This window comes from Rhinolophus hipposideros, assembly GCF_964194185.1.
Source record: "Rhinolophus hipposideros genome assembly, chromosome: 23".
Taxonomy (NCBI): Eukaryota; Metazoa; Chordata; class Mammalia; order Chiroptera; family Rhinolophidae; genus Rhinolophus; species Rhinolophus hipposideros.
Window position 1 is genome coordinate 1731688 of NC_138069.1, and position 25558 is coordinate 1757245.

The 25558-nt window shown below is 47.0% G+C and overlaps 1 protein-coding gene across 5 annotated transcripts in view; it reads left to right on the top strand.

The window, feature by feature from the left end:
* The first annotated feature begins 2629 nt into the window (after positions 1-2629).
* The window catches only part of ZNF496 (zinc finger protein 496), a 40249-nt gene continuing 17320 nt past the window's right edge, over positions 2630-25558 (top strand). For 2 of the 5 annotated variants that reach the window (XR_013992350.1, XM_081034994.1), the window contains exons 1-6: positions 2630-2860; positions 2993-3219; positions 4603-4717; positions 5048-5474; positions 5853-6036; positions 8713-8789. Coding sequence is in view for 3 of the 5 variants with exons in the window: in XM_081034994.1 (XP_080891120.1) it covers positions 5085-5474; positions 5853-6036; positions 8713-8789 (651 nt within the window). In the remaining 2 variants the exon portion in view is untranslated. Of the gene's footprint in view, positions 2861-2992; positions 3220-4602; positions 4718-5047; positions 5475-5852; positions 6037-8712; positions 8790-25558 lie in introns of those variants that run through there. The other 3 variants (XM_081034995.1, XR_013992351.1, XM_081034996.1) reach the window with 3 other exon arrangements.

Consider the following 25558-nt stretch of genomic DNA (forward strand, 5'->3'; position numbering starts at 1 on the left):
AGCTTCCAGAAGCCAGGATCTTCTGTCCCCCATGGTCTCCCCAAGGATGGCACACAGCAAGCATTTTATAAATGCATACACAATCAGCAGCAGTAATATAAACCAAATAAATACGCAGCTTGACTGTGAGACGGCTGGTGGTCCTTCACCAGGATTTACAGCAGGGGTCCCTTTCTGGTGCTTCACCTGTGGCATCTGACAAGCTCACTTGGTGCAGAGGAGAAGCACCTTCCCATGGCCTCCAGTGGTCCCCCAAGCTCTGACACCCCAAGCACCTTGTTCACTGGCCACCTCCCTGTGAAGCCTCTTCCCCCCCTTTAGGGCCTTTGCTGTCACAGTGGCCTCTACCTGGGACTCTGTTGTCACTCAGGCTTGAGCTTCAGCAGCTCCCAAATCTCAGATGTCACTGTGTGTTGCAATGGAGCCTGCCCTGACTATTTTAATACTGTGACCCAGCACCCTGTTACCTGACCCTGCTCCACTTTCCTTTTCCTCCGCCACAGGATCAGACACAGCAGATCATGCTGTTGATTCTGCTAACTGCTTGCCCCACTTCTCCTCCTTCCACTAGGCAGTTGTGTATATGGAGGGCAACCTGCTTTACTCAAAGTCGACTAATTTAAATGTTAATATCATCTGAAAAATACTCTGAGCACCTGGAAAGGCACCTAGCACTACGAGAGAGCCTAGTAGGTGCTCAGTATCTGTTGAATGACAAATGATCCCACAAGTCCACCCAGTGAGGTAGACAACATCATCTCTGTTTTCTGGGTGAGGAAACTGAAGCACAGAAAGTTTAAGTAGGTCTTAGATTACCTGGTGAGGAATCGAGGCAGGATTTAACCCACGTGCTCTGATTCAACCCCCTGTGCTTCTGGAACTACAGAAAAATGCAGAGTAAGGGTAATTCCTTCGCTGAGGGGGTAAGTTTGCAGGGAGGGCAGTGGGGACTGACCTGATGCTGTGTACCAGCAATCTCTGGGCTCTGCATTTTACCTGCTTTAGGGCTGCACTGGGCAGAGCCATGAGCACAGGTTCTCAACAGTCAGCAGCTGGTGCCCAGCTAGTCACGGCTGGGAGCTCTGGCAGAGGGTCGGCTGGGAGCTCTGGCAGAGGGTCGGCTGGGAGCTCTGGCAGAGGGTCGGTCTGTACCCGCAGAGCGGTGCCACAGGCTGGGCTGGTTGCTAAAGCACAACCTTAGCCTGCCTTGCTGATCCTTGGTTCCTCAGGGGCCAGCTTTCCTCCTAGGCCAAGGCAGCCACCATGGTGCCTGCTTGTGCTCCTGGGCTGGGGTGGACAGGGGCATAACTGAGTTCAGTGAAGTCTGAAGAGGCTGGCTCCCATTGGTATCCACAGGCTCCAGGTAAGCTCTGGGTGACCCTGCCAGTATCTGGCATTTGAGGGAACAATCGCTGTTCACTAAAAAGAGCTTCACTCCTTTGCTTTCGTCCATCTGCTTTAGTCAGAGTCCAGACATCTGACATATGGTAACTCCGAATTACTCCACTGGTCAGGAGTGATACTTTGTAACTTAGGAAAAAAAACAGGAGGCACCAGGCCGTGGAATGTGAACCACAGTGCAAGGGTCTGGTGCCTGGGTCCACCCAACTCCACCCCAGCCTCTTCACCATACCATTTTATTTGGGTTAACTGGTTTGTTCTGCTTGTCCTTGAAATAGGGTCTGCCGGAAAGAGGTGTCTGCAGTGGGTGACTCTCTGGTAGATGTAGACAACCTTCTGTTCCTTGGGAGAGTCCAACTTCAGTGCAGGGACGCAGGGAAGAGAGGGTTGAAGGGAATCCGACTGCTCAGGAATCCGGAATGCGCTTTCTCCCAATCTGAAAGACTAAAGGGGACCCGGGAAGACTCCTCCTGACTTTGGGCTTATGTTCAGCATAGGATGGTGGCAAATCACCGTGTCTGAGGGGTCTGGAGGCTCAAATTCCTGCTTGCCCCTCACTGCCACTTGACTGCCAAAGTCCCCTGACCTCTTCCTCAGTACGCCTCTGCCTCAGTACGAACAGCCAGCCAGCTGCCTGACCAGCCGCCGGGATGGGGTTCACCGGGGCCCCCTGTGCACTCCCCAGCCTTGATCGGATGCTCAGAAGGGCCGTATAGCGCGGTGACTTTCTCAAACTGAAACTCCGCAAATCGGCATCATCCCAAGAGGGTGCGAGCTGACACCTGGAGCATCCCACAGCAGGCGAGGCGGGGCGTGGAGGGTCTTCGCTTCTCCCGTCCTACTTTCCTCAGCGGCCGCGCGCGAGCGGAGAGGCGTTTGGGACGCCTGGGGGTGGGGCCTGCGGGGGCGGTCACCAGGGGGTTCCGAAATGGAGCGGCTCCCTTTCCCGATTCCAGCCTTTAGCCCCGGCTCCGGGATCTGCCCTTCCGGCCGCACACAAGCCCGGGGGGCGCGGGAGTGGGGAGGACAGTGGGGAGGAGCCCCCAGGCGACTGCTCGCTTCGCGCCCCTCGTGCGGACCGTGTCCCCTGCCTCCGCCCGCGGACGCCGTCCCCGGCCCCACCTCCCGCGCCCCGGGCGCGCGTCCACCGCGCGAGCCCGCGGGGAGGCCGGGCCTGGCGGCGGGGCCCACACCCCGGCCGGCGCCGGAGCCGGGACGCGCGCGGAGCGGGGCGGGGCGGCGCGCGGGCCGGGGGTGTCGGGTGTCACCCCCGAGCACACCTCGGCCGGGGGGCGGGGAGCGAACCAGTGAGACGCGGAGACCTCCGCGGTCCTAGAGCGGAGCAGGAAGTGTCCCAGGGGAGGGAGCCGGAGGGTCCGGTCTTTCCTTCCCTCCGCGTCCGGCGGGCTCCGGCGGCGGCCTGGCCTGCGCGGCTTGGCCACGGGGACGCGCCGCGGGGGTGAGTACGGCGGGGCTCCGGCGGCCCGCGCGGCGTGCCCCCGTGCTCCCCCCGGGCCCGCGCGCCCCCATCCCGGAGCCGAGCGTCGGTGGATCTGCGGGCGGGGGATAAGGCAACATGAATGTTTTTCAGGCGCCTCCATTTGCTCCCACTGGTTCCCTCCCAAGCGGAGCCGTGGTTTTCTGGATGAGCAGGAGACGGGGCGCGGCTGGCCAGGCGCGGAGTCGGGCCCTGCCGGGAGCCCGCTTCGGGAAGGACACCGGGAGGCGCGCCTGCAGGGATGCGGAGCAGCTGCGGAGACTAGCGCCGCCGCGGGACGGGCTGCAGCCGGGCGCTGGGAAGGAGTTCCCGGCTGCGAGGTGAGGAGCTCAGAGCGCCTCACACTGCGGGCGCGCGCGCGCGAGTCTGTGTGTGCGCGTGTGCGTGGGGCGGGAAGCGGGGGGGCGAGGCAAAGCTCGCCCTTCCCGGGCCTGGAATGCCTTCGCGGTCCTCTGCGGGTCCTGCTCGGCCCTCCTCCGCCAGCTGCTTTAAGCACGCCCCGCCCCGCGGGAATCCGCCCGCGCCTACGTTCCTTCATTCACGGGCCTCGCTCCTGAGCCTCCTACGCGCCAGGTGCCTGGATGACAAAGAGGAAAGCCACTGTCTGATTAGGGCTGATCCTCAACAGGCACAGCGCTGAGGGTGGGGCCCGGGTCCCCTAGGCTGGGGGGGCGGGGAACCTGAGGAATCCAGACGCCCTTTAGATGTATGTTGGCTGAGTTGGGAGACAGTGAGGGCAGGTGGGGCTGAGAGGGGCTGAGACAGTGTTCCAGATGCAGGAGCAGACAATGAAGGAAATCCACCGTGGGGCAAGCTGTAAGGTGCGCAGCCAGACTCCTTGAATCCTTTTCTGCCAGTCTGTATTTGTTTTATGTTGGAAAGCAAAGTGGTCGAGACACTTGGGTTTTTCTGACTGCCATTCTGTGGCTTTTGTGGCTCTTCTGGCCCTACTTGTCTTTCTGGGAAATAGGAGTGAGGCCTGCATTCCACGCGGGACCCTTGCAGGCCACTGAGTGGTTGGAGGTTAAGGTCAGGCCTCATGCAATTGGAGTGTGGAAGGCCAGTGACTGTGCCCAGGGTCTTAGAGGCCTGAGGGTGGGGCAGGGAACTGTGTGCATCCCCAGTCGTCCTCACTTTCTCTGGGTCCCATAGTCTGTGAGTAGTGACCGTGACTCGAATAGGGCCCTGTGTGTGTTCACTGTGGATGTGGAGGGGCCCTGAGCCTCACTGATGTGGGGGCTGTGCCCCACCTCTGTCCTGCCTGGGGAAGTGTGTAGCGGTGCCTTTAGCATGGTTTGAAGATGACAAGTGTAGGGAAGGCAGGTGGAGCAAGGTTAAGGGTCAAGGCATCTTTAAATATACATTAAAGTTCACCATGCAGAATTTACTGAGTCAGGCGAGACTAAGCTGAAAGTGCTGGTGTTTTTTAAATGCTGGTGTTTTTAAATGCATAGCCGTTATTTTTCTCCAGGAAAGTCTAGGTGTGGCTGTCACTTTTAGTCGTCCCATCTCTTGTGTGGGATCTTCTGCGCCGTGTGTTTACCCCTGTCTCCCAGTGCAGACTCCCGCTGCGCCAGGCCAGCTCTGGCTCTACGACCCAGCAAGCCCAGCACCAGGAGTTGGCCCTGGACTGGCACGGTGGGTTTCTCATCCCGGATGTGCTTTCCAGGCTCTTCCCTGCACATCTGTCTTTGTCTTTCCAGCTCATATTGTAAAGGTCTCAGGGGCGAGGACAGTGACTTTGGCTCCGAAGCCCCAAGATAGCAGCCTGCTTGGCTCGTCCTCACAGGTCCTTTCCAGGAGGACCTGACACCGAAGGTACCACATAGTCTTGATTCCTTGTCTTTCCTGCATGTAGCCCCAGATGCTCCAAACGCCAGTGTCATATTGCAAAGCCACCGCTTTTCTCCTGGACTCTGCTGCCTTTTTTGTCTGCTTGCCCAGTTAGGGGAGCACGTGTTGATGCTTTTAGGGGGTGGTCCTTCTCTCTCTTCATTTGTGTAAGGACCCACCACACTGACTCATCACATGTCCCAGGGTTTCTTCCAAGGGCTGGTCTTTGGGCCTTGTCACTTTCCCCATCGGCACCCCCAGAACCCACTGCAAGAGACCACAGCATTGAAGCCAGTGATTTCTGTTTGGAAATAGGGTCGTCTTCTGCTGCTGACCCCCATCAAATCCCATCATGCCCACAGCCCTGTGCCCCCGAGTCTTGGCTCCGAAGGAAAGTGAGGAGCCCAGGAAAATGAGGAGCCCGCCGGGAGAGAGCCCTGGCCCTCAGGGGGAGCTTCCCAGCCCCGAGTCCTCTCGCCGCCTCTTCCGCCGCTTCCGCTACCAGGAGGCGGCGGGCCCCCGGGAGGCCCTGCAGCGCCTGTGGGACCTGTGCCGGGGCTGGCTGAGGCCCGAGCGGCACAGCAAGGAGCAGATCCTGGAGCTGCTGGTGCTGGAGCAGTTCCTGGCCATCCTGCCCCGGGAGATCCAGGGCTGGGTGCGGGCCCAGGAGCCCGAGAGTGGCGAGCAGGCTGTGGCTGCAGTGGAGGCGCTGGAACGGGAGCCAGGGAGACCCTGGCAGTGGGTGAGCAGAGGGGCTGGGGTGGCAGAAGGGTGGGAGGGGAGGGAAAGGGCAGTCTGGGCAGTGGGTGTGGAGTGGGGCGCCACCCTGTGCTTTGGTGGGGTCATCCGTCCTTTGTCCAGGGCTGAGGCATTGTCCACAAGTGGTGCTCTGGTCAGGCCCACAGGGGAGTTGGTGTCCCAGTAAAGCAGGTTACATTCCCTAAGGGTTCCAAGTAGAGTGATGGTGAAGTCATACCTCTTTCTATCCCTGTCCAAGATCTGGACAGAGCCTTCAGTGGTCAGCAGGCCCAGAGAGGGGGTTTGCCCAGTCCCGGTACAGCCACGGACCCTGGCTAGGGACCTCTCCACCAAGCCCTGAGAAAACCTGTCTGGATTGCAGCTCAAGCACTGTGAAGACCCTGTGGTGATTGACGATGGTGACGGCCCTCGGGACCAGGAGCAAGAGCGGCTGTCAGCAGAGCCCCAGAGCCACCTTGCAAAGAGCCAAGACGCCCAGCCCTTGACCCTGTGTCAGGGCCAAGGGCTTCCAAGCAGACCTCCAGGTCAGCTCAGTGCAGACCCAGGTAGGGAGCCTGGGGGAATGGGGGCAGGGGCCTGCAACCCCACCCTGTGCCTAGCTGCTGGCTGTGGAACGCAGACCTCGAAGACAAGTCCTCCTTGTCCCCGAAGGAGCCACGAACCATTTTCAAGGTCTGGGTTTCTCTCTAAAGCAATTGAATCTGAATCTCCTGAGAGTGTTTGTCCTTTTCACGGTGCCAGTCTGCTCAGAGGGACCACTTCTATCAGGTGCTGCTTCTTAGGCTGCACCGTCTCCTTTCCGGGGGCAGGGTGCATCTTTGGGCTTGTTCATTTTGGGGGACAGCTGGGCACTGGTGCTGTCCCCGCAGGGCCTGTGTCAGGAGCCAAGTGTGACCACGTCCTCTTGTCTCTCCCCAAATCTCTTCCCTGGCTAAACAACTCCAGCTGTCAGGCTTATTATGATGCTGTGAGGAAACACAGAAATCCTGTCGGAGGGAACAGGGTGGTATCTCCGGGTTGGGGCTTCAGTCACCTAGACATGTCTTGACTGTTTGTTCAGAGCAGGCTAGTGGCTAGAGGCAGGTGGTTTGGGCACCAGGTACACTTGGCTTGGAAACCTTGAGCTATAACCCTGGCCGTGCTTTTAAACTCTGCAGGCCTCAGTTTCCTGGTTCTTACTGGATTTCCTGAGGATTAAGGGATTATACCCATAACATGCTGAGCAGGAAGCCTGAGCCACCCATGATTTTAGTTGAAGTGATCCTTACAGGAAGTGTGGCGCCCTCAGGTTGAGTAAGTGACCTCTAAGGAGTGAGGGCTACCTTGGGTGGACTTGCCACATTGTGCTGTAGATACAGATGGAAAAGGACAGCATTGGGAGGCCAGGAGTGTGTTCTTAAGGTTCACAAACGTTGTCCTTGGCATTGTGATAAGCTTTTTAATTAAAACAAAAAGCATATTACATTTCTTTATGTGTGAAAATATGTTGATTTCTGTACAAATCAAATTCTTCAGCCTCTCCTTCATTAAAAGTCAAGATAGGTGTGTAAGTTTTCTAGAAATGCCAGAATGAAATCCCATAGAAAGGGCGGCTTACACAACAGACATTTATTGTCTCCCTGTCCTAGGGGCTGGAAGTCTGAGATCCAGGTGGGCAGGGCTTGTTCCCCTGAGGAGGCCTCCCTCCTTGGCCTGTGGACAGCCATTGTCTCCCAGTTGTCCTGACGTGGCCATTGTTCTGTGTGTGTCTATGTCTTAATGTCCTCTTATAAGGACACCAGTCAAAATGGATTAGGGCCTACCCTAAGGAACTCATGTTAACTTAATTACCTCTTGAAAGACCCCATCTCCAAATACAGTCACATTCTGAGGTCCTGGGGGTTGGGACTTCAACATAGGACTTTGGTGGAGACACAATTCAGCTCATGAAGACAGGCGTAAGGGAAACAACCGTTAGTTCAGATGAACGTAGCATGTGCAGGCAGCCCGGGGTGTGTAGGTGGGTGGCAGGAACACCTAGGGAGGAGCTGCAGCAGCCAATGCTGGTGAAGGTCAGGCATAAACCAGTTACCTCCAGGGGCTTTGGGTCCCAGAATCAGCTCTTCTGTTTTCCCTGAGTTATCAAAAATGGAAAAGGAGGCAGGATGTGTTAGGTATTAGGAAGACCTTAAACACGTGGGTGATTTATCATTGGGAGGAGCCTCCAGTAAAAGCCATAGAAAGCCTAATCTTAAAAATCTTCCCAAAAGGCTAGGTCTTGTGTAGAGGCTGAAAGCTTTCCCAAGTGCTTTGCAAGTGTTTATGAATTTTTGTACCATGGGAAAGGTGGCAGGTATGACAGAGCAGAGTTAAGTGTCCCCCTCATATCCACGCACCCTCCGCACTCCCAGCCTGAGCTTCTGGCAGCGGAGTAAGGTGCTGCCTCCCACAAGGATTCCCCACTTGTCACTGCTGGCTGAGCTGCCCCATGGTCCCATCCTTGATTCTAAATAGCTACTCACGTCCCTGCTGTTTGCTGAAAGCTTTGCGTCCTGGGTCTGAAAGGTGAGGGAACTGGCTTCTCCTGTTGGCTTTGATGCTGATTTAACATGTGACCTGGGGTTAACCTTCAGGAGACCAAGGCGCAGTAGTGCAGCTTTCCAAGGCTTATTCTGTGAAAGGAGCACCTTTTGAAACAGCTCATTTTCACATGGCTGCACCTGGCCTAGGTATGTGGCTCACTACTTACAGAAGCCCGAGCAAGGTGCAGTTGAAGAGAAGTCCTGTTGGAATAGTGCCCCCCGGCCCCAGGTCCCGGTCGCCCAGGTAAGGGACAGTGACGTGGCCCAGTGTACACTCTGCACTTCCCAGTGGTGGCAGTTAGGGCACTGTCCTGCATGTCCTTCTGGAGTGTCACACCTGACCAACTGCCACAAGTATGTGACCCTGAGGTCACCAGCAGCTCCTACTGACACCTCGACCCCTAGAGCTCTAACCATCATTTCCCGTACTGCGGATTGTGAGGCTGAGGCCCCTGGACCTGTGGGAAATTGCATCGGAACTCAGGCAGGGCACGGTGAACCCAGGCATTTCCTGTTAAAGTCCCCATTGTCACGTCTGAAAGCAAAATAACAAGTCCTTGGGGTTTGCCAGCAGCTTTCATGTGCATTGTCTGGTGACCCTCCTCCTGCAGGTGAGACAAGAGACCGGGCTCACGAGACACCCTTTCTCATCTCTTTCAGTTCCAGAAGAGGCTTCCCTGCTTCAGGACGCCAGCTTGAGGGATGCGCAGCCCGTGACCGCCCTCCAGCTGCCCCTGGTGAGTGACTTCTGCAAGAGCCCTTGAAAACCCCACTTGCCTCTGTAAGTGACAGGGCAGCTTTACCAGGACCCTGGCTGGCTTGCTGTCTGCCACACAGGCATTTCGACCCCAGCCAGAAAATCTAAGAGGGTGGATGGACCCTCTGTCCTCCTCCCTATCCTCCTCCCACCATGCAGCCCGCTGTACGGTCCAGCTGCTCGCTGGGCTGGTTGTGACATCACCTTCCGGAGCCTTGTGCGGACAAAGATGGCAGGAAACAAATGCCCTGGCATCCCCATCTGTCCTCCTCTTGGCACTTGGTGTCCCCTCCTATGGAAAAAAGGGAGACCTTTTCACTCTTTGACTTCACAGGATATTTTTATTTAATAATAATCTCTGCAATTCTATTTCATAAATGTTAGGAAATGGAGGGAAAGACACAGGACACTTCAGTGTCGTCACACATGCAGGCTTGTTGGGGGAAGTTCCTGGTATGTGCCTCCCGCGGTCCCGTTTACTTATTCAGGCGCCCTCACAGGCTCGGAGCAGGGGTTGCTGTGGCAGCGTCCTCACTCCCCTCTCTCCAGCTCAGTTTCTGCCTTGGGCCATGGTTTCTGATCATGCCCCCTTCATTTTTCTTCTGAATGCTTTTCCCTGGTTGCATAAAATTGAGTCTTTACAGCGTTGTCTCCTCCCACAAGAATGTGGGTACCACGAAGGTGTGGACCTTGTTTGTGACTGGTTCTTGGCGGGCAGGAGACGGAAGGACACTAGACGCAGTTTGCTCTCAGCACAATACTCTTAGCGGGACTATAAGCTTGGGAGGGCCTGGGCCTGGTGGTGGACGTGTCTGGTGCCTGGAGCTGCGCCCGTGGCACACGCCACATGTGTGCTCCAGCATCTGCTGTGTGCTGGGATAGCTGCTGAATAAAATTACCCAAAGGAGGTAAAACTGTTTTTAATAAAAACTGATAACCTTTGACCAGTAAAACTGCAAGGGGAAGCTGTGCATTTAGTATCTGGAGCTTTGATGTTCATCTCTGAATTTCCCAGGTTTCTGTAGATACCTCAGGAGCAGAAGATAACGGATTTTGATAAGTCAGTGCTGTTTTGTCACTTCACTGAAGACTGTTTCTGCCCAGTGCACGAAAAGTCACCATCATGCAGGCCTTATTTTTTAGGGTTTTTTCTTTTTACTTTTAATTGTAAAATTTATACTTGTAACCATTTTTTTCTTTCAATTTTTATTGGGGAATATTGGGGAACAGTATGTTTTTCCAGGGCCCATCAGCTCCAAGTCAAGTCGTTGTTTTCAATCTAGTTGTGGAGGGCACAGCTCACTGGCCCATGTGGGAATTGAACCTGCAACCTTGGTGTATGAGCACTGTGCTCTAACCAATTGAGCCAACTGGCTGCTCAAAATTGTAACCATTTTTAACGTACAGTAGTGTTTTTAAGTGTTCAGTAATCTTAAGTATATTCACATTGTTGTGCAGCCAGTCTCCAGAGTTTTTTCAACTTCCCAAACTGAAACTCCTCACCTGTACAGTAATGACTCTCCCCTCTCCCACACCCCTGGCCCCGGCACCACCATCTACTCTTTCCATGATTTTGACTGCTATAAGTGGAATCATACAGCATTTGTCCTTTCGTGGCTGGCTTACTTCCCTCAGCATAATATCCTCAGGGTTCATCCATGATGTTGTCTGTGTAGAATTTCCTTCCTCGTTAAGTCTGAACGATGTCCCATGGTACGTGTATAACCCATGGTGTTTATCCTTCATTCTTGATGGACACTTGGGTTGCTTCCACTTTCTGGCTACTGTGAGTAATGCTGCTATGAACATGGGTGCACATAAAGTTGTTTTTTAATCTTTTGTTTTTTTTTAGGTAATTGGAGGTTCATGTGCAGTTGTAAGAAATAATGGAGACCCCTTGTGCCCTTTACACTATGTGGTCGTAGCTTGTAGAAACATAGCACAGTGTTATAACCAGCCTACTGACACTGATGCACACAGGATACAGAAGGACCCTTGGAGTCGTCTTTTGTAGCCACACCCACCCTCTCCCTGGTCTCTGACAATCTCTAATCTATCGTCCATTTCCATAGGGCTGTCATTTCAGGAACATCATACATGGTGTCACATGTAGCACATGTGGGGTGGACTGTTGTCCATCAGCGTAAATCTGGAGCTTTGACCGGGATTTTGCATGTATCAGTTGTCCGTCTTTATTGCTGGGAGGGCCAAGGTATGGATGTACCACAGTTTGTGGAACTGTTCACGTCTTGAGGAGATCTGGGTTTCCAGTTTGGGGCCATTTTTTTTTTCTTTTTCTTTTTTCTTCTAATTTTTATTGGGGAATTAGTGTGTTTTTCCAGGACCCATCAGCTCCAAGTCAAGTCATTTTCAATCTAGTTATGGAGGGCTCAGCTCACTGGCCCATGTGGGAATCGATCCAGCAACCTTGGTGTTATGAGCACTGCGCTCTAACCAACTGAGTCAACCAGCTGTTTCCCATTTTATTCTTTTTCAGATTAATTTTAGCTATTTTAGTCCCTTTGTCTTCCCATGTGCATTTTAGAGTATCCTGCTGGTATCTGCACAAAGTTCCACTGATTTTGGCAGGAATTTTGTGAAGCCTGTGTGTCAGTTGGGGAGCATTGACATGTTCACTCCCTGAGTCTTGGTCTGTGAATGCGATGGGCCTCTCCATTGACTTCTTGGATTTCTTTCATCAAGGTTTCGTGGTTCATAGCGTACAAGTTCTGTACGTGTTCGGTACGATTTGGACCTAAATACTTCATTTTTTGAGCAATTGAAAATGGTGTAATTTAATTTTGATGACAACATACTCATTTCTAGCATAAGGAACACAAGTGATTTTTGTGTGTTTATTTTGTATTCTGTGACTTTGCTGGATTCATATATCATTTTAAGGAGGTTTTTCTGTGCGTGTGTTTGTTTTTAAATAAAAGTCCTCTGGATTTTCTATGTAGACAGTCATGTCATCTGCAAATCAGGACAGTTCTATGTATTTCCAGCTTGTATGCCTTTATTTCCTTTTCTTGCCTCATTCTGTTGGCTAGAACCTCCAGCGCAATGTTGAGTAGCAGTGGTGAGAGGGGACATCCTTGCCTTGTTCCCGATCTGAGGGGGAAAGTGTTCATCTTTCACCAATATGACATTAGCTATAAGTTTTTGTAAATTTTCTTTATCAAGTTGAAGAAGTTCTTGATTCATATTTTTCTGCGTGTTTTTATTGTATGTGGGTGTTCAAAGTTGTCAAAACCTTTTCTGCTTCAGTTAGTAGATAGTGTGAGTTTTTTCGTTTTTTTTTTTTAAAGATTTTATTGGGGAAGGGGAACAGGACTTTATTGGGGAACAGTGTGTACTTCCAGGACTTTTTTCCAAGTCAAGTTGTTGTCCTTTCAATCTTAGTTCAGCTTCAAGTTGTCCTTTCAGTCTTAGTTGTGGAGGGTGCAGCTCAGCTCCAGGTCCAGTTGCTGTTGCTAAGTTGCAGGGGTCACAGCCCACCATCCCTTGTGGGAGTCGAGGAATTGAACTGGCAACCTTGTGGTTGAGAGCCCACTGGCCCATGCAGGAATCGAACCAGCAGCCTTCGGAGTTAGGAGCATGGAGCTCTAACCACCTGAGCCACCGGGCTGACCCTGAGTTTTCTTTTTTTTTTTTTTTTTTTTTTTTTTTTAGTTTTATTTTATTTTATTTTATTTTTACATCCCTCACACCGTGAACCCCCCTCCCCCCATCCACCACCACCCCGACCTCACACCGAGCCATCACATTATACACATAAAATTATAGTTGGCATTCATTAATGTCCAGTCTCTGGTGTACAATGCCATGACCAGGCATCCACAGCATCCCTGAGGTGGTCTCCCAAACAGGACACATGTCCATCGGATACCCAACAAAATCCCCAAACACTATTGAATAAGTTCCCCAAAGTAATTTTGAAAAAACCCTGAGGCCATCCTGTGGTCACCAGCCGCCCCCCAATCCCTTCACCCTTCCCCCCATCCCCAACCCTCTCCCCTCCACCCATCTAACAACTCTCGGTTTTTTGTGTCCCCAAAACTGTTTCTGATTAGTTCATTCACATATTCTTTTCTTTAGGCTGGTAATATGGTGTATTATGTCAATTGACTTTTTAATATTGAACCAGCCTTTCATCCGTGGAGTAAACAAACCCCTTGTTGTCATGGTATAAAAATCTCTATATATAGTGCTGAATTTTGTTTGCTATTATTTTGTTAAGGATTTTGTATCTATTCAGGAGGGGTTTTTTGGTTTGTGGTTCTACCGTGTTTCCCCGAAAATAAGACCTAGCCAGACCATCAGCTCTAATGCTTCTTTTTGAACAAAAATTAATACAAGACCTGGTCTTGGGTGGTGAACACACAATGTGATTTATAGAGGATGTGATACAGAATTGTATACCTGAAATTTGTGTAATTTTACTAACAATTGTCACCCCAATATACTTTAATAAAAAAAATTTTAAAAGACTCTGTATTATACTATATAAATTATTGTATATATTATTATGTTATATAATGTTTATTATATTATGTTATATTATGTAAGACCTGGTCTTATATAAGACGTTTTCTTATATTGTATTAAAATAAGACCGGATCCTATATAAATTTTTGCTCCAAAAAACGCATTAGAACTGATGGTCCGGTTAGGTCTCATTTTTGGGGAAACACAGTAGCTTTGTCTAGCTTTGGTCAAATGGTAATACTAGCTTCATAATATAAGTTGGGAAGTATCCCCTCTTAATTTTTAAAAGAGACTCTGTAGAATTTGTGTTAATTCTTTGAACATTTGGTAGAATTGTCTGGTGAAACCATGTGACCTGGGAGATTTGCGGGGGAGGGGGTGATGAAATGGAAATGGTATTTTAATTATAGGCTCAGCTTCTTTAATGGTTGTGGGGCTGTTCATACCATCTACTTCATAGTGGATGAGCTGTGGTTTGTGTTTTTCAGGGGATTGGTTCTTTCCAATTTAAGTTATCAAATGTGGAGTTATTTGTGGTATTCCTTCATCATCCTGTTGTCAACAGGTTCTGTGATATCTGCTTCATCCCTGATATTGGAAATGTGTCCTCTCTTTTATTCTTTGTCAGTCTTGCTAGCGGTTTCAATTTTATTGATCTTCTCAAAGAATTTGCTCATTGTTTCATTGATTTTTCTCTATTTTGTTTTCAATTTCATTAATTTTTCTTGTCTATATCTTCTTTCTGCATGCTTTGGGTTCATTTTACTATTCTTTTTCTAGGTTCTTGAGGTGGGAGCTTAGATTGTTGATTCGGGCCTTTCCTTCTTGTGTAAGCATTTCTAATGCAAGCATTTTATCACTATAAGTTTCCCTCTCAGCACTGCTTTAGTTACTTCCCACAAATGGTAATGTGATGCATTTTTATGTTCATTCATTTCAGTGTATTTCCAATATGGGAGGGTTCCCCCATGCCCACAAAAAATTCTCAAACCCCAGCGGGGTGTCTGAGAATTCAGCTCAATTCTGACATATCTACCTGGAGAGAGCGTGGACCACACAGGCTGAGGGCTCAGTCCTGCAAGACTGCACACCCACCTCCCCCACTTCAGACGCCAGGTACAATCCCAGGTTGTCACCTGTACTTCTGGCTATAAACCCGAGGTTCCTACAACCTCCTCCTTGGGTTTTGATTAACTTGCTAGAGTGGCTCATAGAACTCAGAAACATTTACTTACTAGATTGCCAGCTTATTATAAAGGATATGACTTAGGAAGAACCAGATGGAAGAGACGCACAGGGCAGTGTGGGAATGGGTGCCGGGCTTCTATGCCCTCTCTCAGCCCACCACTCTCCCTGCATCTCTGAACCCCATCCTTTTGGGTTTTATGAAGGCTTTATTATGGCGTTGTGATTGATTAAATCATTGGCCATTGGTGATTGGTTCAACCTCCAGCCCCTCTTCCTTCCCTGAAGGTTGGGAAGGGGTTGGGACTGTAAGCTCCAGCCCTCTAATCACATGGTTGGTTCTGACCAGCCCTCTTCCTCAGGTGGGGTTCAAAGTCACCTCATTAACATAAAAGACACCTTTGTTGCTCTCACCACTTAGGAAATTCCAAGGGTTTTAGAAGCTCTGTGCCAGAAACAAGGAAGAAGGCCAAATATGTATTATAAATCACTGTATCACAGCAGGCTCTGGCTAAACTGACCTAACGGGATTCTTGTTGAAGACAGGCCACGATTATCAGAGGTCACCTGGGGCTGTGCAGGATGAGGAACCTGATCACATATAGGGGTGATCAGATATGCGTGGGGGTGAGGGGACTCTGGTTAAACTGACTTAGCACATTTCTTGGTAAAGCAGGATTTCTCAAAAGGAAGTGCATAGGTGGGCCCAGGAGTAGGTTCAGGAGCCTAACTAAAGTTTGGTCAAGAATTTTTGTCAACAAAGCTTTTTAAGAGGTTAGTATTACACTGCATATACTCGTACATAACTTATTGCAACCCTTACATTCCTTCACCCTCCCCCTTTCCTAATACAACTGATTTAAATAATTTCTCAGCATACATTTAGACCACATCACAGTGTTACAACTTTTGCTTTAGCTATCTGACGTTATTTACAAAACTTCAAAGGAGAAGGAAAACCTATTGTATTTACCTACTTTGCCTGACTATTTTCTTCCTTTCTTGTGTTCCACGGTTCCTTCTTGTGTGAGGGAGAGGGAGAAATGTTCCTGTCCTGTTCTACAGTCTTTTGGCTGGTCTAATTAAATCTACAGGAGAGAGACTGATAAGAGAAAATCACCAAATTTAGTACATACATACATACATATATACATACAGGGACCCCATATACAAGGGTAGTTCCCACACAGAAAGGTAAAATGAGGTGAATATGTATGTCACTCTGCTCTAAGGCTGAGGTCAGGCACCTGGGGCCTTGGGGAGGAGGGTCAATACAGGACGATAAGAGCAGGTGTCCAGTCATTAGAAGTTTGCGGTATAGACAGGTCATAAAAAGTTATTTCTGGTGATAATTCTTGTTACGGAGAAGGCCCCATTTTAAATTCTTCAAGAGAGAAGTAAGTTTCTCACGACCCTGCAGGGCCTTGATTGGTTGCCTTCAGCTCAGAGTACCCACATACAGGTCTGAGGCGGCCTGTTCTGAACTCTTTCAGGCGTTTCCTTGTTTCTTTTCCGTTTAGCGCATTTCCTTCAGCCAGTGTTTTAGGATAAGTCTGCTGGCGGTAAATGTACTGTATTCGATTCATCTGAGAATGTCTTGATCCCCTTCATTCCTGAAGGGTTTTTTCACCAGAAGAGGGAGGTTCTCAGCTGACCATCCCCTCTCAGCACTTGGGAATACGAGCCCTGCCTTCTGCCTCCATAGCTTCTGACCAGAGACCGCCTGTCTTTGAATTTCCTTTTCTCATGTAGGAAAGATAGCGTGTTCCTCTGGCGACTTTGAAGATTTTTTTCTTTGTTTGTCTTTAATTTTTAGAAGTTTATTATGATGGCTTTTGGCATGGGTTTATTTGCATTACCTGTTTGGTGTTTACTCCACTTCTTGAACCTGTGGTTTTATGTCTCTTTCCAAATCAGGGAAGTCTTGAGTCATTTTGTCTTCAGATGTTTTTTCAGCCCTACCCCCTCTTTCCTTCCAGGCCCTAATGACACAGATTTTACTATTTTGCTGCAGTTCCCCACGTGCCTGAGACTCTGTTCATGTTTTTGTTTGTTTCCTCTGTTGTTCAGATTCACAATTTCTCTTCCTGTCTGCAAGTTGACTGACCCTTTTCTCTGTCCTGTCTATTCTGCTGCTGAGCACATCCCCTGAGCTTTTTATTTCAGTACAAGCATACCTCAGATACATTGCGATTCGGTTCCAGACCAGCACAGTGTGGTGAGTCGCACAGAGTTTTTGGTTTCACAGTGTATATAAACATTATGTTTATACTAGATCGAGGTCTGTTAAGTGTGCAGTAGTAGCATTGTCCAAAAAAATCAGTGTACATACCTTAATTTAAAAATAACCTTGTTGCTAAAAAAAAAAAAAAAAAAATCATCGTCTGAGCCCTCAAGTCATAATCTTTCTGCTGGTTGGGAGGTCTTGCTGTGATGTTGATGGCTGCTGACAGATCAGGGTGGTCCTTGTTGAAGATTGGGTGGCTGTGGCAAGTTCTTTTTTAAATTTATTTTTAGTTTTTAATTACAATTGACATTCATTATTATAGTGATAAGACATTTATACAATTTACAAAGCGATCCCCCTTGTAAGTCTAGTACCCGTCTGACACTATACATAGTTATTACAACATTATTGACCATATTCCCTGTGCTGTATTTTACATCCTTGTGACTATTTTATAACCGCCAGTTTGTACTTAATGCCTTTTCCTTTTTTTCACCCATCTTCCTAAATCCCCTCCCATCTGGCAACCATCAAAATATTCTCTGTATTCTTTGTATCTTGTTTGTTCATTTATTTTGTTTTGAGATTCGACATATAAGTAAGATCATATGGTATTTGTCTTTCTTTGTCTGACTTACATCACTTAGCATAATACCCTCTAGGTCCATCCATGTTGTTGCAGATGGCAAGATTTCATTCTTTTTTATGGCCGAGTAATTTTCCATTGTATAAATGTGCCACCTCTTCTTTATCCAGTTATCTATTGATGAGCACTTAGTTCACTTCCATATTTTGGCTATTGTAAATAGTGCTGAAATGAACATAGGCTGCATATGTCTTTCTGAATTAGTGTTTTGGATTTCTTTAGATAAATACCCAAAAGTGGGATTGCTGGGTCATAAGGTAGTCTTTTTAACTTTTTGAGGAACCTCTTCACTGTTTTCCATAGTGGCTTCTCCAGTTTTCAATCTTATCAATAGTACATGAAGTTCCCTTTTTCCACATTCTCACCAACATTTGTTATTTGTTGATTTATTGATGATGGCCATTCTGACAGGGTGAGGTGATGTCTCATTGTGGGTATTATTTACATTACCCTGATGACTAGTGATGTTGAGCATCTTTTCACATGTCTATTGGCCATCTGCATGTTCTTCTTAGAAAAAAGTCTATTCGGGTCCTCTGCCCATTTGTTAATAGAATTGTTTCTTTAGTTTTGGTATTAAGTTATATGGGTTTCTTATATATTTTGGAATTAACCCCTTATTGGATGTATCATTGGCAAATATTTTCTCCCATTCAGTAGGTTGTCTTTTTGTTTTGTTGATGGTTTCATTTGCTATGAAAAACCTTTTTAGTTTGATGTGGTGTCACAATTTCTTAAAATAAGACAACAATGGAGTATGCTGTATCCATTGACTCTTCCTTTCATGAATGGTTTATATTACATTATATAAGTCCTGGTCTTATAGCAAAATAAGACTGGATTCTTATTTTTGCTTCAAAAGATGCATTAGAGCTGATGGTCCGGCTAGGTCTTATTTTCGGGGAAACACGGAACTTACTTCAAAATTGGAGTCAATCCTCTCAAATCCTGCAGCTACTTTATACAACTATATATAATATTGTAAATATCTGATTGTCATTTCAGTAGTCTTAACAGCACCTTCACCAGGAGTAGATTCCATCTCAAGAAATCACTTCCTTTGCTCATCCATAAGAGGCAACTATTCATCTGTTAAAGTTTTATGATGAGATGGTAGCAATTCAGTCACATCTTCAGGCTCCACTTCTAGTTCCAGTTCTCTTGCTATTTCCACCACATCTGCAGTTATTTCCTCCACTAAAGTCTCAAATCCCTCAAAGTCACCCATGAGAACTGGAATCAACTTCTTCAAAACTCCTGTTGATGTTGACTTTTTTATTTTTATTTTTATTAGGGAACAGTGTGTTTTCCAGGGCCCATCACCTCCAAGTCGTTGTCCTTCAATCTAGTTGTGGAGGGCGCAGCTCAGCTCCAAGTCCAGTCACAGTTTTTAATCTTAGTTGCAAGGGGTGCAGCCCACCGTGGGAATGGAACCAACAATCTTGTTAAGAGCTTGCGCTCTAACCAAATGAGCCATCGGGACGCCCCTCTGGCAGTTCAGCGTCAGCTCATTGTCTTTAATCTAGTAGTGGAGGGCGCAGCTCACTGGCCTGTGTGGGAATTGAACCGGCGACCCTGTTGTTAAGAGCTTGCGCTCTAACCAGCTGAGCCATCTGGCCGCCCCAGTGCTGACATTTTGCCCTCTTGCCATGAATCAGAATGTTCTCAATGGCATCTAGAATCGTGACTCCTTTCCAGGAAGTCCTCAATTTACTTTGACCACATCCATCAGAGGAATCGTATTTACGGCAGCTATAGCCTTGTAAAATGTAGTTCTTAAATAATAAGACTTGAAAGTCAAAATGACTCCTTGATCTGTGGGCTGCAGAATGGATGTTGTGTTCACAGGCATGGAAACAACATTCATCTCGTTGTCCATTGGGTGACCAAATGTATTGTCACTGAGCAGTAATATTTTTAAAAAGCATCTTTTCTAAGCAGTAGGTCTCAACAGTGGGCTTACAATATTCAGTAAACCATGTTGTAAACAGATGTGCTGTCATCCATGCTTTGTGGTTCCAGTTTTATAGCAAGGCAGAGCAGATTTAGCATAATTCTTAAGATCCCTTGGATTTTCAGAATGATAAGCATTGGCTTCAACTTAAAGTCATCAGCTGCATTAGCCCCTAACAAGAGAGTCAGCCTGTCCTTTGAAGCTTTGAACCCAAGCACTGACTTCTCTCTGGATGGGAAAGTCTACATGACATTTTCCAATATAAGGCTGTTTCATCTACATTGAAAATCTGTTGTTCAGTGCAGCCACCTTCATTCATTGTTTTAGCTGGACCTTCTGGGTAACTTGCTACAGCTTCTCCATTTGCACTTGTTTCTTCACCTTGCACTTTGATGTTATAGAGATGGCTTTTTTCCTTAAACCTCACGGACCAACCTCTGCCAGCTTCAAACTTTTCTTCTGCAGCTTCCTCACCAATCTTGGCCATCTCAGAACTGAAGAGAGTTAGGGCCTTGCTCTGGATTAGGCTTTGGCTTAAGGGAACGTTTTGGCTGGTTTGATCTTCTATCCCTAGCACTGAAACTTTCTCCGTATCAGCAGTAGGCTATTTTGCTTTCTTATCATTGGTGTGTTTACTGGAGTAGCACTTTTAATTTCCTTCAAGAACTTTTGCATTCATCACTACTTGGCGAACTGGTGCAAGAGGGCTAGCTTTTGGGCTACCTCAGCTTTCGATACTCCTCCTTCATTCAGCTTAATCATGTCTAGCTTTAAAGTGAGAGACGAGTGACTCTTTCTTTCACTTGAACACTTAGAGGCCATTGTAGGTTTATTAATTGGCCTGATTTCAATGCTGTTGTGTCTCAGGGAATCAGGAGGCCTGAGGAGAGGGAGAAGGATGGAAATGGTGGGTCAGTGGAAAAGTCAGAACAACACTTATCAGTTAAGTTCGCCATCTTATGTAGGTGCAGTTTGTGGCACCGCCAAACAGTGACAATAGATCACAGATCACCGTCACACATATAATGATAATAAAAATATTTAAAATATTGCGAGAATTACCAAAATGTGACTCAAACACACAAAGTGAGCAAATGCTGTTGGAAAATGGCACCCATAGGCCTGCTCGAGGCAGAGTTGCCACACACGTTCATCGTGTGAGAGACACAATGTCTGCATAGCACAAGCAAACGAGGTGTGCCTGTATTGTCGCTTTTAGTTTTAACACTTCCATTTAGTTATTCTCATCATCTTTTGTTTTCTTTGCTGAGACTACTTCTTCACAGAGGCTGTCAGTGTTTTTGTTAGTTTATAGTGGCTTGTAATTGCTCATTGAAGCATTTTTTCAAGGCTTCTTTCTTTGTCAGATAGTTCTCACATCTCACATCTCACATCTGTTGGCCTTTTTTCACCCAGTTTGAGATTCTCCATGGTCTCCATTATCCCAGAAGGGGTCTCCATGGTGGGGAGGGTGGGGCAGAGAGGGGACTGTCATTGGCCAACACGGGCGGAAGTCCTAGCTCCCCACTTGGGCATCCTGAGACCACCGTGGGGGCATGGGGTGGGGGACCTCCCTGCAGCCTGCTGAGGGCGGGGGTCTGGGCTTCCGGCTGGTCCGGCGGTCCTTGGATGTGCTGTAGCGGTTTGCTGTCTAGCGCAGCTACCCCATTCCTGGCCCTGGGGCTGAGAGAACAGTTTTTGTTGGGTTTTATTTTTATCTGTGCCTGCTGGTGTTCCTGGGTTGCCAGCTCCTTCAGCTTTCAGTTTGGTATGTGAGGCAGAAAGAAAAACCAGGGTCCTCACCGCCGTACCATTGCTTGGGGCCCAGGTCCCTAGCAGTCGGGATTTGAGCCGTTCTTAGTGGGAGGAATCAGGGAAAAGTACACCTGCTCAATCTCCAACAAGGCAACAGAAGTATCCTCCGAAAATTGAATTTTAAAGAGACATATTTATTTTCCCCATCCATTCTCGAAAAAATTGGCAAGATTTAGAAAGTGAAAGTATGTTACATATCCCCAGTTACTTCAGAAGATCTCTGAATGTTTTGGTAAACTTTCTTCTGTATTTTTCTCTGTTGTGTCTGTGTCTTGCTGGGGTCACGTTTTTGATCATTGTGCCCTATTTTTATGCTTCTCCCCAAGTGTAAGCATTTCCCCATACGACCTAAAAGCTGAGTGGCTGTGTCAGTGTCGTCGGTGCCTGGGGCACTCCTGGTCATTCACCTGCGTGGCCCTGTGAGCACCTTTGCCTGCTACGTTTTGTTCCTATTTGCAGTTTTGGGTAGATTCTCAGACACCTCCAAGGGTCAAAGGGAAGACAGGTCCATATCTCTTTGGATAATGCACTCTGCCGATTTTCTTCACAATCTGCAGAAGCAACCCTCCCAATGCTGTACTAGAGCCCTGATTTCTTTCATGCTTCGTCAGTAGCAGCAGTTGGCATCTTTCCTCATTAAGAGACTGTTGGGGAGGGAAAAAAACCTCTTTACTCTCTGAGGTTCAGCAACTGGGACTCGGCAAATTGAGCTGACAAGTGACAGATTCATGGGAGAAAAAGGCAGATTCACATGTGTGCCTCATGGGTAAAGTGGGCGGAGGAAGCAGAGCTAGAGGCGCATGTACCACATCCATGGAGAAACCAGGCAAAGGAAAAGGATTTTGAGCTTCAAGGGGCAGTACGTTGTGGGCAGTAAATGTATGTGGACACTAATGGAAGAGATGTTATTTAGTAACTTGTGCTGATGGGCTAAGAGTTTATAGTCTGTGATACGACTTCTGCCCTTCCTGGTCCTTCTTACATGGAAGTTTGTGCCCTGCCTGTAGGCAGGTGGGTAAGGGTGGAGAACTTCTGAGGTTGTCTGTTTCTCAGTTGCGTTCAGCTCAAAACAGTCTATGCCAAACTGGCATATTTTGGGGTGACGTATTTGGTCCCCTTCGAGACCAACATCAAGTTCTGTCCTGCAAGCCTGTGTCTTCCTGAAGCTGGCTTCCATTCTGTGGAACTTGTCTTGCAGGGACAGGCTCCGCCACGCTAGCCTCTTCCTAACAGCAAAGCTACTTGGGCACCCTTTCAAACATAGCCTCTCAGGCTGTACCCCAGACCAATGAGGCAGAATGTACATCTTTACATCGAGTCTGAGAAGCCCCGTTTCAAACTCCTGATTTCAAGCTCCACTGTAGACATTTGTGAAATACTCTGTTTAAACAATTTCTTTTTAACTTTTTCTTTGGAACTAATTTCAGACTTGGAAGATTACAAGAATAGGACAGAGATTTTCAGATACCTTTCACTTTCATTTTCCTACATTCTCTCTGTCTGTCTCACCTCCCGCCCCCTACACATATTTTTCTTCCCCCTGAATCTTGAGAGAAAGAGATGTGGATTTTCAGGCTCTTTTATTTCCTTATTCATACCGAGGGGCATGTTTTTTAAAAGCTAGGACAGTTGTTTACCTAAGCACAAAACAGCAGGTCCTCAAATAACTTTGTATTGTTCAATGTCCTTTCATTATAATGTAGATGAGGGAAAACATTCCCAGAGAGGCCGCTGTCTATGTGGAGTTGGCATGTTCTCCCCACATCTGCATGGGTTTTCTTCTGCATGGGTTTCCTTCTCTGCAAGGGTTTCCTTCTACATGGGTTTTCTTCTGCATGGGTTTTCTTCTGCATGGGTTTTCTTCGGGGACTCCGGTTTCCTCCCTGGTCCCATTCTGAGTGTGGGTGTGGGTGGACCTGCGATGGACGGGTGTCCTCTCCAGGGTGGGTCCTGCCTGTGCCCTGAACTCTTGGGAGAGGCTCTGGCCACTGCGACCCTGAACTGGAAAATAAGGATCTGACTTGTTCTTATTAATCTTTCTTAAATGTCTATATAGGTCATATTTCTTCCAGTGTTTAATATGAGAAGTGTTTGGAGTCTTCATTTAGAAGTTTGGTGATGTTTTTGTGACTAGAAATGTACCGTAGGAACTTCAGTCCAGTTTCATTTATATCAATTAGCCTCTGGTCACATTGGTTTCCTTATATGTTGTTTTGTTTAAAGTCACGGTTTCCAAGAATGCATCATTGATGTTAAGTGGGGACTTAACTATGCATTTATCCCATTCTGGAAATTTAACATTTGAATAATACACATGGGGTCTTCCCATTTCATTGTCTTGGCTCCAGGTGGTCATACTGAAGAGGGAAGACCAGCCCTCCTCAGCTTTAACCCACGTTCAGGTTCATGTCACACATTTTGGTAGTCGTACCAGCTGAGTTGTATCCTTCCCCGGGTGGCATCGAGTGGTGTGCCCCATAGGGGTCGTGACAGCACTGCGCACAGGGTAAGGGCCTTAGGTTATTTTTAATAGGACATACATAAAATTTGGGTATAATTGTTTCTGTAGATTTTTTTCTATTAATGATGTTTTTGATCTTCACAAAAATGATCACCGAAATGGTGTCTATGTCTACACTTTTACTTTTCAAAATACATTTTTTAGTTATAATTTGCATACAATATACCTATTTTAAGTGTAATATATAGATAGTTTTCACAGGTGTCTTCACTCATGTAACCATCACCCCAATCAAGATATGGAACAACACCCCAAAATTCCCCTTGTGCCCCTTTGCAATAAAGCCATGCTCTCATGCCCAGGCCAACACTGACTTCCTTTTTGTTTCAATAGATTCACTCTTCCTTGTTCCAGAATGTTATATCAACGGACTTATAGAGTATGTTGTCTTCTGTGTCAGTCTTTTCTTACTCAGCCCATTGATTTAAGCATATTCACATTGTATCAGTTACTTGTTTCTTTTCATTGCTCAGTATTCCATTGCACGGCTGTGTCACAGTTGGTTTGTCCATTGACTTTGTACATAAATGTTTTGGTCACTTCCATTTTTGGCTGTTTGACTGAAGCTTCTATGAACATTCACATGCAAGTCTTTTTGTGGATGAATGTTTTCATTTCTCTGAGGTAACTGCCTAGGGTTGAGGTTGTCTGTGGTGATTTACCACTTGCACTCTTGCCTGCAGTGCATAACTTCCAATTGCTCCACGTCTTCACTGTCTCCTGGTATTATCATTTTTCTGTTGTTTAACTAAAACTTTATTATTTATGCCTTTCTCCCAAGCTACAAGCACTCTTATTAAATTACGTTGTGCATACACAACCACAACAGTTTGTTTGCTCAGGAACATATAATTACATTAAAAATAAATAATTTTCTATTTCGTAGTTTAATTGGTTCTTATTAAATAGTTTCCCTAGTGGGGAGAACAAGTATTCTGTATTCTTTAACTGGTGTATGTAAATGTAATGCTATGTATTCATTTAAACTTTGAGGAAACCTAAAGATGAAGCTTTCAGGTTTTTCTAAACTTCAATATAGATAGGCCCTTAATCACTGTTTATATAGTGGAGTGTAGAAATAGATCAATCCTTTGTAAGTCATAGGATGTTCTAAATGAAAAACCTGATACTGGCAATTGTTTAAAGGAAAAAAGAACTGCAGTCAAGAAGAATGTTGCATATCTACTCTTGAAAAGAGAGAAGTGTTATACAACACAAAAATGAGACCTAGAAATCAAAAATCACTTATTTTAATGTTTTAAAAACAGACATGAAAAAAATGATGGGCAGAGGGAGTTGAGACCAATTCGAACTAAGGCAGCTGTAACAAAAATGAACCCAGTACACTGATTTGATTTCATAAAGGAAATGACTAATTAAAATTTCACAAGTCTTCATGTTTGTGATAATATATTAATGCACAAAATATCAAAAATAGTATGAATTTTGCCCTTCAGTTTATAATAAACTATCAAACCTCTATTTAATGCATTTGCTTTCATAAGCCTTCCTTTTTAGCAGCTTGTGCTATATAAGTGCATACATACTGTGTTTCCCCAAAAACAAGACCTAGCCAGACCATCAGCTCTAATGCGTCCTTTGGAGTAAAACTGTAATTTAATATAAGACCAGGTATTAAATTAATCTTGGCTCCAAAAGAGACGTTAGAGCTGATGGTCCGGCTAGGTCTTATTTTCGGGGAAACACAGTACTAATATTTAACTGTGAGAATTACAGTTTTCATCTCAAACTAGTGACTTGCCCTTTTTACCCATAGCTGTAAGCATTTCATTTCCATTACAAGACACTTAAGACCTTTCTGGTGGTGAGTTTTAATCAACACATTACATAAAAAGAATCTTGATTTTTTAAATGAATCTTTATAGCACTGCAGCATGATGGGTTTAATTGAA